This window comes from Seriola dumerili, unplaced genomic scaffold (assembly GCF_002260705.1).
Source record: "Seriola dumerili isolate Sdu_G_001 unplaced genomic scaffold, Sdu_1.0 BDQW01000127.1, whole genome shotgun sequence".
Classification (NCBI taxonomy): Eukaryota; Metazoa; Chordata; class Actinopteri; order Carangiformes; family Carangidae; genus Seriola; species Seriola dumerili.
Genome location: NW_019174382.1, coordinates 394960 through 408883, shown reverse-complemented (window position 1 = coordinate 408883; position 13924 = coordinate 394960). Strand labels below are relative to the sequence as shown.

General features: G+C 45.1%; 1 protein-coding gene across 1 annotated transcript; it reads right to left on the bottom strand.

Annotated features, from left to right (window-relative positions):
* Positions 1 to 5612: 5612 nt before the first annotated feature.
* On the bottom strand, positions 5613 to 13158 carry fam35a (family with sequence similarity 35 member A). The gene is made up of 10 exons (XM_022748634.1): positions 12968 to 13158; positions 11726 to 12206; positions 10893 to 11043; positions 10683 to 10784; positions 10403 to 10597; positions 10084 to 10230; positions 9798 to 10013; positions 7807 to 8050; positions 7027 to 7142; positions 5613 to 5810 (listed from the first exon to the last, which is right to left on the bottom strand). Exons 1-10 carry the CDS (start codon positions 13156 to 13158, stop codon positions 5638 to 5640), a joined length of 2016 nt encoding a protein of 671 aa, XP_022604355.1. The 3' UTR covers positions 5613 to 5637.
* Positions 13159 to 13924: the final 766 nt, after the last annotated feature.

Genomic DNA, 13924 nt, shown 5'->3' with positions numbered 1-13924 from the left:
AAGAAAGACGAAGGGAAAGGAGGATTCTTCTCAAATCTCTTTGACAAGGACGATGAGGACGACAGGAAGCAGAAGAAATCGGGATTCGCAGGTCTCTTCAGTGAGCAGGAGGGAGGAGGTGCTGCCGGAGGAACGGAGGGAGAAACAGCGGGAGGAAATATGGCAGGAAGTGTAGCTGTAAATGATGGAGGTATGTAAAGGATGGAGGGGAGAGTTGGGTACAAAGACCATCATGTGTTCATCTCTCACGGAGGAAGCTCCACTTCCTCCGGGTTCTTGACCATGTTCCACCTCAGCTGCAAAGCTTCTTCGTTAACACCTGGACACCACGTGAGTCATTACTGTCACCGTGGTGACAGTGGCGGTGCGGACGGGTGGTCAGTTGTCAGTTTAGTGATGGTCCATCCTGTTTGATGTGACGCTCATGAACACCCGTGTGCTCCATGAGTCAGGTGACAGTGACGACTACGACTCTCCAGCTGAGGTGGAACATCAACAACAGACACCTCTGCAGCTGCAGCTCGTTTCTTACAGAGTCAGACTTCTGTCACGTGATGTCACAGACTCACATTCATGTTGTGAAACAGGAAATTACCTCGAGTTGTGATCAACTGAAGAAAGAAATCTGTGGTTGAACTCTTCCAGTAACTGTTCTTTTCTGTTGCCCTCCTCAGATTTGCTCAGTGATCTGATGGACGTCGCTGCAGAGACGTCTAAAGGGAACTGAGACGCCAGAGACCAGGACCAGCATCAGTCCAGCTGCCGGTCTGGGACCTGAGCGCCGCCGTCACACAGCGTTCAAAAGAAATCACAGCTCACCCTGGAAGCTCCGCCGTCCTGTGAAATCTCAGAGAAGAAACTGGACACACACAGGAGTTAATATTATTTCATATTCACCTTGATCTTCACTTGTATTTACAGGAACTTCATATTTCCCAGGATGTTGAAGAGTTTCTGAACGTGTATCTGTTGTGTTTCTATGTGATTGGAGCTGGAACACAGTAACAGCTGTAAAATACTCTGTATTTATTCATTTGTGTACGAAACATTTAAAAAAAGAAAAAAGACAAAAGACAAAAAACTACAGGCCCCAAAGTACACCAGCATCTTACTATATAGATATATACTTTATTATTCTTATATAACTTATAACGCTGTATTACATTAGTGCTGTTCGGTTTCACATCATTATTATATATCATAAAACATTTATGTCAGATTGACTTCATTCACTAAATTCAGAGGCAACATGTAAATGATGTATTAAAATGTGTTTTTAGTGAATCTCATGAAGAACATGGATGTGTTTTTAATTGGTGATTAAATAAATGAGTTTGATTTCATATTGATAAAATACTATATTTATAATGTGAAATGATGAAGTCACTGGTGTAAATACCAATAGTGAAACCAGTGCAGCGCACCAGGGCTACTGTACATATGTATACATGTATACATATGGACAGTATATACTGTGTATATATGTACATATTCATGTGTATACATTAGAGATGGATCATGATCATGAGATTTATCTATGACTTTGTTGTGAGTAAAGTGCAAATATTATTCTCAAAACTTAAATAAAGAAATAAAGAAATGAGTAAAATAAAATTAATTCTCAAAGTAAATTAAAGAATTTAACCTGTAATTAAAATAGAAACAAAGAGTGTAACTTCAGCATTAATTAAAGACAGTTTCTGCTGAACCGGTGATGACGAGGCAACTGAAGCATCAGCTCTCTGGCTGTGGATGGGTCGGAGGAGCACAGGTGAAGACGAGCAGGTGTCCACCCCCACAGGTCTGAGAACAGTGTGAGTGTGGAGGGTCTGAGCAGGTGGAGCAGGTCGGTCCTGTCTGAGACACCTGACTGTCAAACAGCTGAGGGACAGAATCAGCAGCAGAGACTCAGACAGATCCACAGAGATGGACGTGTTCAGAGACGTGTTCAAGGACGACGTGGGTGAGTAACACACCGTCTGTTTTTATTCTCAGGTTTAAACTCTGTTTCTCTGTGGTTCCTCCAAACTGTGAAACACTGAATGAAGTGAATAAACGAAGCACTCTGAAGTTACTGTGGAAAGGAGCTTTAGTCTAGAGTCTATAAATACAGACCTTAAACTAAAACAGTACAAGTGGTTTGTGAAATAGACAGATGCACAACATGTACAGAAACTGAGAAATCACTGTTTCACTGTTCGGAAACGTAAAAAGATTCAAATGTTCTGGGACGAGGAGAAAGTCCAAATACAAAAGATCATTTCAAAAACAAGTTGACTGGATCCTAAACTCCTCATATCCACAGAAACAGATCTACAGTAAAAGTGAATCTCAGTTTGTTTAAGGCAAAGAATGTATTGTATGGAGGATCAGTGATGTCAGGAGAAGTAATAAAACATTTCCTTCTTTTCAAGAGAAATTCAAAACAGGAATTGTAAAAAGAATTTGAAGTCATTTGAAAAGTTGGAGTTTTCAAATGTTATTCATGAATTAATAAATGTATTTGTAAACGGTTTATTTAATGAGTTTTATATATGTACATATAACTTATAAATTCTTTTTATACATACACAACACGCCTCAGTGGGTCAGACTGATGTTATCACTTCCTACATATTAAAGGTTAAACTGAATATATTTGAGAACATATGGTTAAAATGAAGCTTTAGCAGATCAAGTTTCTGAGCAGTGATTCTTCTTCTGAACACTTACACACTCTTATTTGGTCTCATTATAATTGATAAACTCCATTCTATATAGATTGTCAATTGTTAAGACAAGAGGAGAGTTTGTTTTTCTTCTTTATTGATTATTATTGAGTGAACGCAGCTGTTACATAAAGAAGTCCACAGAATATGATGTGAATGCTGATTTAAATTTAACTGATCTAAATTAAAATATTGTGTCTGAATCAGCTGCCTCCTCCTTTTATACATGGACTGTGTTTCAGCTGTTACCTGGACAGATGTGTGAACACTGACCACATCTGTCACGTTTCCTTTAGTTTAATCCTGAGGGTTCGCAGGTATAATTTCACTGCCAATGTCACAGTCTTGTTGAACCAGCCCGAGCTGTTTATCGGCCAGAAACTTGATGTGCAACATTTTCAGAGACGGAGAAAACTTCCTTTCAGATGATCAGGACGGTTCAGAGGCTTCAGAGTCATTTTAGTGCCAAATATTTCAGTTTGAATTAATTTTATTTAACTTGACTCTTCATCAGTCTGTCAATAAGAATCTTCTCATGTCCTGCTCATCAGTCCCACCTTCTTCTTCTTTCCTTATTTAGACTATTATATTTACATGGACCATTAATAACCTAATTATTCATAATTAACATTCTCCGGGTGCTTTTGCTTTTTATTTTTATCTGATATTAAACAGCTGAGTGCACACATCCCACTCCTAGCAGCTAACAGCTAACAGCTAGCAGCTAGCTAACACACAGAAAAGTCGCATTTCAAAGTGAATTATTGATGAAAATAATAAATGACTGATGAGAATATTTCTCAGCCTGTATCTGAGTGATAAAATAAACCCCACCCCTCTCGGGCTGACAGCAGTTTAAATGAAACAAACACGGTTTTCGTTTGAAACAGTGAAGTGACTGAGTGACGCTGTTTGTCTGCTCAGGAGACAAGCTGGAGGACGCCATGAAAAACGCTCTGAGCATCAGTGACGAGGACAAGGACAAAGAAGGAGGAGGAATCTTCTCCTTTTTTGGAGGCGACAAGGACAAAGAGAAGAACGAGGGAAAGAAAGAAGGAATAGAAGGATTGATCTCAGATGTCTTTGGCGACAAGGACGAGGACGAGGACGAGGACGAGGGGGGACTGTTCTCATTCGGAGACGACAAGAAAAAAGAGGAAGGAAATAAAGAAGGAAAGGCAGCGTTCATCTCAGATGTGTTTGGGGACGAGGAGAAGAAATCAGGATTTATGGGTCTCTTCACTGAGCGGGAGGGAGGAGGTGCTGCTGGAGCAGGAGGAGGAAACACAGGAGGAGGTGAAGCTGTGAATGATGGAGGTATGAACATCAGGCTGCACAAACTGCCCTGAACAGAGAAACTGGTCAAAAGCAAAAACATCAGAAGTTAGTTTAGAAGATGTTTTTCTCTTCTTCCTTCAGTTAGAATGAATTCTTCCTCTAACTGTCGTTTGTTCTTCAGAGCTGCTGAAGGATCTGATCGATGTGGCCGAAGAAACGTCTAAGCGAAGTAACAGACACTAGAAAACCACATCCTGACCCCTGACAACAACCTGGATCCAGATCCTGGTCTGGGACCAGACCTCAGCTGGCTAAATGTGGAGGGAAACACTTGTATTGTGTTTTAACTGAATATTAATTAAGCAACAAATCAAAAGTGGGAGGTAAAATGATTGAATTAGATCAACAAGTAGTTTTGATGAATTTCTAACTGTGATAAATGATTTATAATAAAGAGTTTTTGTCAAAAACGCTTTTGATAGTGTGATGTCGTTGATGATATTGTGTTGCTGGGAAACTGCGTTGACATTGTGACGTCATTTTTCTCTCAGTTTAAACTCTGAGAAGAATTTAGCAGCAAAAGCTAAAAAATGTTTGGAAAACCAAAACAAAAGAGAAGAAGACGAGTGCGCTGCTTAAATCGTCTCATAACAAATGCTAACGTTAGCATTGTTGACGTGCAGCCAGAAGCTAATGCTAGCAATGTTAGTCACAGCAACAATGGGACATTCAGTACTTCATACTGTTTTCTAGTGAACTAAACCCTGAACATAGCTGTTGTCACTTCCACATGAAATGATTAACATTTTTAATCAATAAAGAATCTGTTTCTTTGCAGACGACTGCCTGTTGTATTTATGTGACACGTTCATGTTGTCACAATGGTTTTATGATACTGTGAAATCACAGATTCATCCGTTCAGATTCATTTACACAAGAAAAACTTCTTGAGCTGTCACATGACTGTCACTATGAATCAGGCATAATCTATAATCTATAATCGATTTTACAACAGTGTCTCTGACTTCAGTTCAAAGCAGCTTCTCATTTCAGGTCAACGACCTTCAATTTTACTGAAATGACGACTGTCATCTAGCTAACTGATCAAGCTAACACTGATCAGGCTAACACTGATCAAGCTAACACTGATCAGGCTAACAGTGATCAGGCTAACAGTGATCAGACTAACAGTGATCGAGCTAACAGTGATCGAGCTAACACTGATCAGGCTAACACTGATCAGGCTAACATTGATCGAGCTAACACTGTTCGAGCTAACACCGATCGAGCTAACAGTGATCGAGCTAACAGTGATCAAGCTAACACCAATCGAGCTAACAGTGATCAAGCTAACACCGATCGAGCTAACAGTGATCAAGTTAACAGTGATCAAGCTAACAGTGATCAAGCTAACACTGATCGAGCTAACAGTGATCAAGCTAACAGGAGCTGGTTGAAAACACTGCGCACTACTCACCTTAATCTAACAAGCTAACGTACTGTCTGTAGCTCATGTGACTCTCTTTGGCCTCTGTAGTTGCTACTGTAACAGTGAAGCTAGTCAGCCAAACATACTATCATTAGCTCTCATCATGACGCTGCTGCTCGGGTGTTCCTGGTCTTGGAGATGCTGAAGAAAGAACTCAGTCCATCAGCTGGAGAACTGAAAGTTCAGCAGAGTGAAGTCCTGATACAGGGGAACGCTGTTCTCGTCGCACAGGAAGTGGCTCCGGATGGTGATGATGAAGGTTTTCCTCGGGAGGGAGAGGAAGTTCTGGATCCTCTCTGCTGCCACCTGGATGTGCTTCACCTGCGAGCCTGGGGCTGAGAGACAGACAGTCAGCAACGCTCCTCCATCTTTATTGATCAACTGAGATTACTGATAAATCAATAAGGTGATGATGGTGAATATAAGGAAACACTCTGTTGTATTTATACACAGCTAATGTGGAACTTAATCAGATCAAATACTGAATTTTTATCCACAATTACCCACAAAGCAACAGTGAGAGTAAACAGGAACTCTGCTGTTAGTTCAGCTACATCACCTCATCACACACCTTCAGCCTGAATACCTGAAACACCTGTACAGGTGAGCAGAGGGTTTCACTGGACATATTCAATATTAATATTATCACATTTATCCAAGACGAGGAGCTGCACGTCTGTACAGTATTTATATGAACACACTTCTATTATAGTAATTTATTATTTATTCTATCTACAGTTTATCTGTGACTAATCAGAACTATATATATTTGTTTTTTCATTTTAATTTGTATAGGTTTTTGGAGGCTCGGTTCACGGTGTACGAACAGAATCTTTCATGGGGCAGAATCAGATTCTGTCTCTAATTATTATCTGACGACTCAAAAACCAGATGTAATAAACAACATGTAAAGTGTCATATGAACAGATGGAGGGAAGATTCATCACAATAACATGAACATCATTCAAATATAATTCATTCTCAAACAGTTTCATCTGTTTGCCCTGACGCCTCACAGCGAGAAGGTTCTGGGTTCGAACCCAGACGTGTGACAGACCCCGCCCTCGCCCTGTGTCAGCTGGGATTGGCTCCAGCTGTGATAAAAGACATGTTGTTGGTGCTCCAGCAGGTGGCAGCAGTGAGTCTGTGCTGTTTGAGGCTCAGGTGTGGGGTTTTTTTTCACATCAGTTTCACCTGCTCAGATTCTTCAGCTGCTCAATTCCTGTTTCATGAATCTCAAATGAAGAAACTCAAGACAGAATTTGCACATCTGTAAATCAGTATGAGAACTCATATAACGAAAGTTGAACATCTGTATTTATAATATTTAACATATTTTTGTGGCACAAACTCAGTAACTGGAAACTTCAGCTTCAAGTCTGACAGATGAAAAGTTCTGCTCTGACTTTTCCACGTCTGTGAATGTGGAAAAGGGGCGGGCACTGTTCACAGATTGGAGAACTTTAGGCCAATTAGAGGAGCTCGTTTGGGCGCCCGAGCGAGAGGAAACAAAACCTCGTACGTGTTTGGATCCTGTCGCCTGATTCTCACCTGAGATCCTGTGCAGTTTATCAGGTGGAGCATCGAGGATCTTCAGCAGAGGAAGAGGAGGAACCTGGACACACACCTGACTGCTGCCCCGCCCACCCACAGTCAGCACACCTGGCCTGAATCACACACACACACACACACACACACACACGTTTATCTAATCCAAATGTGAGAAAAGAGGCAGGTGTAGCCCCGCCCCCCAGCAGAGATCAAACCACATGATTGGATGATCCTGTCACTCCCACACTGATTGACAGCTCCTTTAACACTGACTCTGATACTAATGTGTCTGAACACACAAAATGAATGAAAAATGATCAATTTATCAATTTATTATTTTATGAGAAGTGAACTCAGCACGAAGTCCTTCACCTTCAAATCAATAATAAATAATATTAAATAAATGAATAAGTATATAAATAATCATCTGAATCATGAATGAATGAGAAACTGTAAATATAAGAACTTTAATATCTTTACGACTGTAGAGCAGTCTAATTAATAAACTCTGTTTTCATAGTTACTGTTGGACTGTATTGATCCAGTGATTAGTTGATCAACATAAAACCATTCTGGTTATTGAGTAATCCGAACGTGATCTGGTCGAACTCCACACATGACAGGATTGACTTCTGGCTGCTACTGAATAAAACAAGGTCCTTGAACACATCACCAAGAAATACTCAGCAGAAACCTCCATCAACATTAAACTGTGACATTTCTGACATGTCTGATGTATCAATATCAAAGTGATAATCACCATGGTGACGGCGGTCGTACCTGTAGTAGCGGCGTATGGCGGTGTGGGGCAGGCAGGGGTAACAGGGGCCATAGATGCCATTGGCGTCGGTCTCAAGCTCAGCGCAGCAGCGCCCACAGCCGGTGTAGGTGACGTCACCGCTCAGCGCCTCCAGGACACCGTCCAGCGGCGTGGAGCTGTCCAGGACCGGCTGAGGTGCATTCTGGGAGGACGGAGCATCCTGGAAGTGGAAGGAGGTGACCTGGACTCTCAGCTCCACATCACCTGGTGGAGGAGAGGAGGAGAAATCACACCTGTACATCCCTCCCTTTTAGGTCTGACGCTTTAAATCAGATGATTTTAGCTGGTAAATAATCAATAATCAATAAACAAACATGAAGCAGTTGTTCAGGTTCAGACTGAAATCCTTCAACTCTCAAGAAAGTTTGAACACAGAAAATTACAAACGTTTTTAAATATTGTCACATGTTCCAAAAGTGTCTGAGCAGGAAGAACCACAACTGCATCGTTATTATGGAAGGTCGTGAGCATCGACAGGTGAACCATCAGAGACCAGATTAAAGACCAGGTGAACCATCAGAGACCAGGTGAACCATCAGAGACCAGGTGAACCATCAGAGACCAGGTGAACAGTCAGAGACCAGGTGAACCATCAGAGACCAGGTGAACCACCAGAGACCAGGTGAACCATCAGAGACCAGGTGAACCATCAGAGACCAGGTAAACTGTCAGAGACCAGGTGAACCATCAGAGACCAGGTGAACCATCAGAGACCAGGTAAACTGTCAGAGACCAGGTGAACCATCAGAGACCAGGTGAACCATCAGAGACCAGGTGAACCGTCAGAGACCAGGTAAACTGTCAGAGACCAGGTGAACCATCAGAGACCAGGTGAACCATCAGAGACCAGGTAAACTGTCAGAGACCAGATTAAAGACCAGGTGAACCATCAGAGACCAGGTGAACCATCAGAGACCAGGTGAACAATCAGAGACCAGGTAAACTGTCAGAGACCAGGTGAACCACCAGAGACCAGGTGAACCATCAGAGACCAGGTAAACTGTCAGAGACCAGGTGAACCATCAGAGACCAGGTGAACCATCAGAGACCAGATTAAAGACCAGGTGAACCATCAGAGACCAGGTGAACAATCAGAGACCAGGTAAACTGTCAGAGACCAGGTGAACCACCAGAGACCAGGTGAACCATCAGAGACCAGATTAAAGACCAGGTGAACCATCAGAGACCAGGTGAACAATCAGAGACCAGGTAAACCGTCAAAGACCAGGTGAACCACCAGAGACCAGGTGAACCATCAGAGACAAGGTGAACCGTCAGAGACCAGGTAAACTGTCAGAGACCAGGTGAACCACCAGAGACCAGGTGAACCATCAGAGACCAGGTGAACCATTAGAGACCAGGTGAACCATCAGAGACCAGGTAAACTGTCAGAGACCAGGTGAACCGTCAAAGACCAGGTGAACCACCAGAGACCAGGTGAACCGTCAGAGACCAGGGGAACCACCAGAGACCAGGTGAACCATCAGAGACCAGGGGAACCGTCAAAGACCAGGTGAACCACCAGAGACCAGGTGAACCATCAGAGACCAGGTGAACCATCAGAGACCAGGTAAATTGTCAGAGACCAGGTGAACCGTCAGAGACCAGGTGAACCATCAGAGACCAGGTAAATTGTCAGAGACCAGGTGAACCGTCAAAGACCAGGTGAACCGTCAAAGACCAGGGGAACCACCAGAGACCAGGTGAACCATCAGAGACCAGGGGAACCGTCAAAGACCAGGTGAACCACCAGAGACCAGGTGAACCATCAGAGACCAGGTGAACCATCAGAGACCAGGTAAATTGTCAGAGACCAGGTGAACCGTCAGAGACCAGGTGAACCAGCAGAGACCAGGTGAACCATCAGAGACCAGGTGAACCGTCAGAGACCAGGTGAACCGTCAGAGACCAGGTGAACCACCAGAGACCAGGTGAACAGTCAGAGACTCACCACTGTGTCTCTGGGACAGCAGCGTGTCCAGGTCCAGCTCCACGCTGCTGCTGCTGCTGCTTCCTGTCTGGTGGCGTCGTGTTGGGAGGAAGTCCTGCGCCCGGCGGTCTGTGGGGTCCAGGGGCCGGACGGAGCTCCAGGGGGTGGAGTGCAGCTCAGGGAGTTCAGAGGTCAAACCCTCCCTCACCAGGAGGACGTGGAAATCCCAGACCACCGCTGAGGGAGACAGAGGAGCTGCAGGTTAGTGTGTGTGTGTGTGTGTGTGTGTGTGTGTGTGTGTGTGTACCTCTGTCTCTGTTGAAGCGAGGCAGCCAGTCCACAGCACCCCCCCACAGCAGCAGCGCCCCCTGCTGACCGTCCGGCTGCTCCACAGTCACAACAGCCTTCAGCTGAACCGCCGACTTGCAGCGAGACTCCGCCTCACTGCGCCACGCTGACACACACACACACACACACACACACACACACACACACACACACACACACACACACACACACACACACACACACACACACACATACACACACATACACACACACACACACCATCATGTCAGACTGTGAGGTGAAGGCACAGCTCAGGTGAGTGTGTGTCACAGACTCACCTGAGCTAAGGTGTGTGTGTGTGACACGCAGCAGGGCGTGAACCAGCATGTTGACCCGCAGTGACCTCAGGGCGGCGTAGGGGAGGCGTCTCAGGTCCTGGGGGGGGCGGCGGGGCAGAGACAGAAGCAGGGGACGCCGCTCCCGCAGAAATCCAAACAGAGAGCTGAGAGAGCTAGCACTGACATGCTGAGGAACTAAAGAGAGAGAGAGTCAGAGGCTGGGAGGAGCTTCAGCTGTGGAGGCTGTTGATTGGCTGCAGGGGGCGGGGCTCAGGTGTACCTGGTGCTGAGGCAGTCACCTGTCCGAGGCTGAGCAGTTTACTGCTGAAGGTCGACTGCAGCACCGTCTCTCCACTCCACCTGTTCTCGTTCACCTGCAGTCCTGATCACAGACAACACCTCAGACCTGCGTGTGCTTACGTCACCTCCATGACATCACTACCTGGTATGTTAATGACGGTTTCTAAATGTCGTTGCTGTGTGTTTGTACCTGTGATGAGCAGAACGTCTCCAGGACTCACGGTCAGCACCCAGAACGCCGCCCGCCGCCACAGCACCACCTTCATCTCCACGTCTGATTGGTCAGTCACCACGATGGACGCCAGAGGAACAGACGTCCCCGCCGACGGGCCGGACTTCACCTGTAACCCAAACGAGTCAAACACATGACGTGAAGCCCCCCGCCCCCCCGCTTCTGTCCTCCCCATCTCCACAGACGAGGGGTGATTGTCCTAACAAGCTGTGGACTAAAGGCTTCTTAATTCTCATTGATTCTTTTAATCTTTCGCGTCTGTGACGGCTCACACACTTGATCTTGTTTTATCATGTGGTTCATCTGTTTCTAACCTGTAAATTTGAGATGCGGTGTTTTCGGATCATATGTCTGTCTGTCCTATTTGAGATGTGTCTTCCCAGTCATACGGACGAACCTGCTCGGCGCTGTCGTACCTTTAACCCTTCCACTGCTGTTCGGCTCTCGGCTGCTTCCGATAATAACTCCTCCGTGTGTTCTGATGCTGAGGCGTTAACCTCTAGGTTTCACTCCACCCGCCAAAACATCTTGGACACTGCGGCTCTATTAAAAACCAGGCGCTCCAAACCTAAAGCTGAGCCTTGGTGAAAGGGACTTTTTCCTTACTTATACTTACTCATTTATTTTATTGTTTACCACTTTGGTAAACTGTGTTGTTTTTAAAAAGTGCTTTATAAATAAAATTGGATTTACCTCCAACAGGTGTGATACAGGAAGTCATGAAATAATCAGCTGATTGATTTTTAATTAGATTCAGGTCATAGAAGAGGACTGAGACTGTCACATCTCACCTGGACCTCCTTCAGGTGACAGGGATGAACCACCGCCACCAGAACCGAGTACCTCACCCCGGGTGTGTGACACCGGACCAGGGGTGTGGTGGGACCCTGGAGTCCTCCTGTGGAGCTGTTTGATGGGACCTCGGTCCTGGACTCCTCAGAGACCCGAGCTCTCTTGAAATCGGGGGACTTGGCGGGGGAGTCGAGGACGGTCGTGGACTCGGCCTCCTGGGAGCAGAGCACCCCCTCTGTGGTGGGCTGGAGGACCACGCCCCCCTCCTCCACCCTTGGGGTAGAGCAGGGTTGGCTGAAGAGCTCGGCGGAGGCTCCGGGTGACGGGGTCACGGGGCTGAAGAGCTCCGGGGTGCTGGAGGAGGTGGAGGGTGGGGTTTGAGGAGGCGGGGTTTTCTCAGGACTGGTTGCTGATTGGCTGCTGTGCCTGCCTCTCAGGAATAAGGCCTGACTCAGAGTCCAGGTGGTGAGGTACTGAGTCCTGGGGCACAGAGGAGGGACAGCTGGAGACCGAGGTTCAGGTTCAGGTTGAGCTGCTGAGAAGCAGCTGTCCAGGTACTGATGAACTGAGGCCGAACACTGATCCTCCTCAGGACCGGGTTCCTCAGGACTCTGTGCAGGTTTGTGATCATTGCAGTAGGTATCTGCTTGTGACGCTTCTGTGGTCCAATCAGCTTCAGAGGGGGCGGCGCCCTGATCAGTGTTTGTTTGATCATGTAAATCCAGCGTAGATCGATCAGGTGTAGCGCCCCCCCTGCTGGCTCCTCCCTCCTCTCTTGACCTTCCTGATTGGTTTCCTGCCTCATCTGAAAAATCAGCAGCTTAAACATTTGACATCTTATTGATCAGAGTTTGATGCTCAGATTAAATATAATTAAAGCTGAAAGCAGCGTTGAGCGGACCGTGCATTGTAGTGACCGGTGGACACCGCGCTCACAGGCCAAGACTTCCTGCTCTAACATGTAATCCATGTTTCTTTGCATGGTTGATGATGATTGTCACTCAAGAGTTGCTTCCTGTTTTCAGAAGGTGGCGCTGTGACTATGACTTCACATTAGTATATATACATTAATATATATAGTATATTGTTTTCAGTGAGACAATCATCAAAAAAGTGAAATTTATATAATGCTGCTCTGATCACTTCTCCAGGAGGTGATTAATTTCACTTAAAAATAATAATCAAAGGTTATATAAATATACTGTATATAAATAACATCTACCAGCAGGAAGTTCTCAGACCTTCTTGTCGGCTCCCTGAACGCCTCACCTGTTGCAGGCCTCAGGTGTCCGTCCGTCCAGGTGAGCTCCAGGTGTCCCCACCCAGCAGGGGGCCGGTCCACACTCTCGGCCCCAACTTCAGACACTGAGGCCGGGCCAGAGGGGGGAGGGGGAGCCCCCAGGAAGACGTGGATCTTCGGCCGCTCGCACATGCTGAGACAAATCACAGCAGGATGATAGGATTTTATTTTAATATGAGCCTCCATCTGGTTAGCTTAGCTTAGCATAAAGACTGGAAACAGGGGGAGACAGCTAGCCTGGCTGTGTCCAAACACACTGTAGAGAATTATGGAGAATATTTTTCACGATTATCTGACACTTTACAGACGAAACCACTGACACTGAAAAGAAAATGGGCTGAAAGGAGCCGCAGTAGTGATCGTCTTCTGGTCAACACATGAACATTTTCCTGACCTGAACACAAATGGCCATCTTCTTTCCTTCCCTTCATCCTCTCCTGACGATCCAACATCGTTTACTTCAAATGTTATTTCTGGAAATATTTTGAGATCCTTCGAGAAATACTTTGTAATCAAACAAACACAGTCAGTTCAGTAGACGAAGGTATGATCTTATTGCACCAGAGTCAAAACCAAAAATTACGACAGTGAATCTTTTGATCTTATTAGGAAAGTTTCATTTACGTCGATCTATAGTTGGTAAATCTCCCCTGTGAACCACTGTCATCACTGAATCACAAAACTGAAACTGTGAAATTAATTGACAATAATCAATCTGTGAATACTGCGAGCTTGATACATACATTTATAAACCCTTAATTTAAAATTCCTCTTTCTCCTTAATACAATTTATTTATTTATTTGTTATTTATTTTTCCTGTTTTGCTTCTACATATACTTTATGTATTCTCTTATATTTGCGGAGATAAAAAAAAAAAAACATATTACAGATACAGGA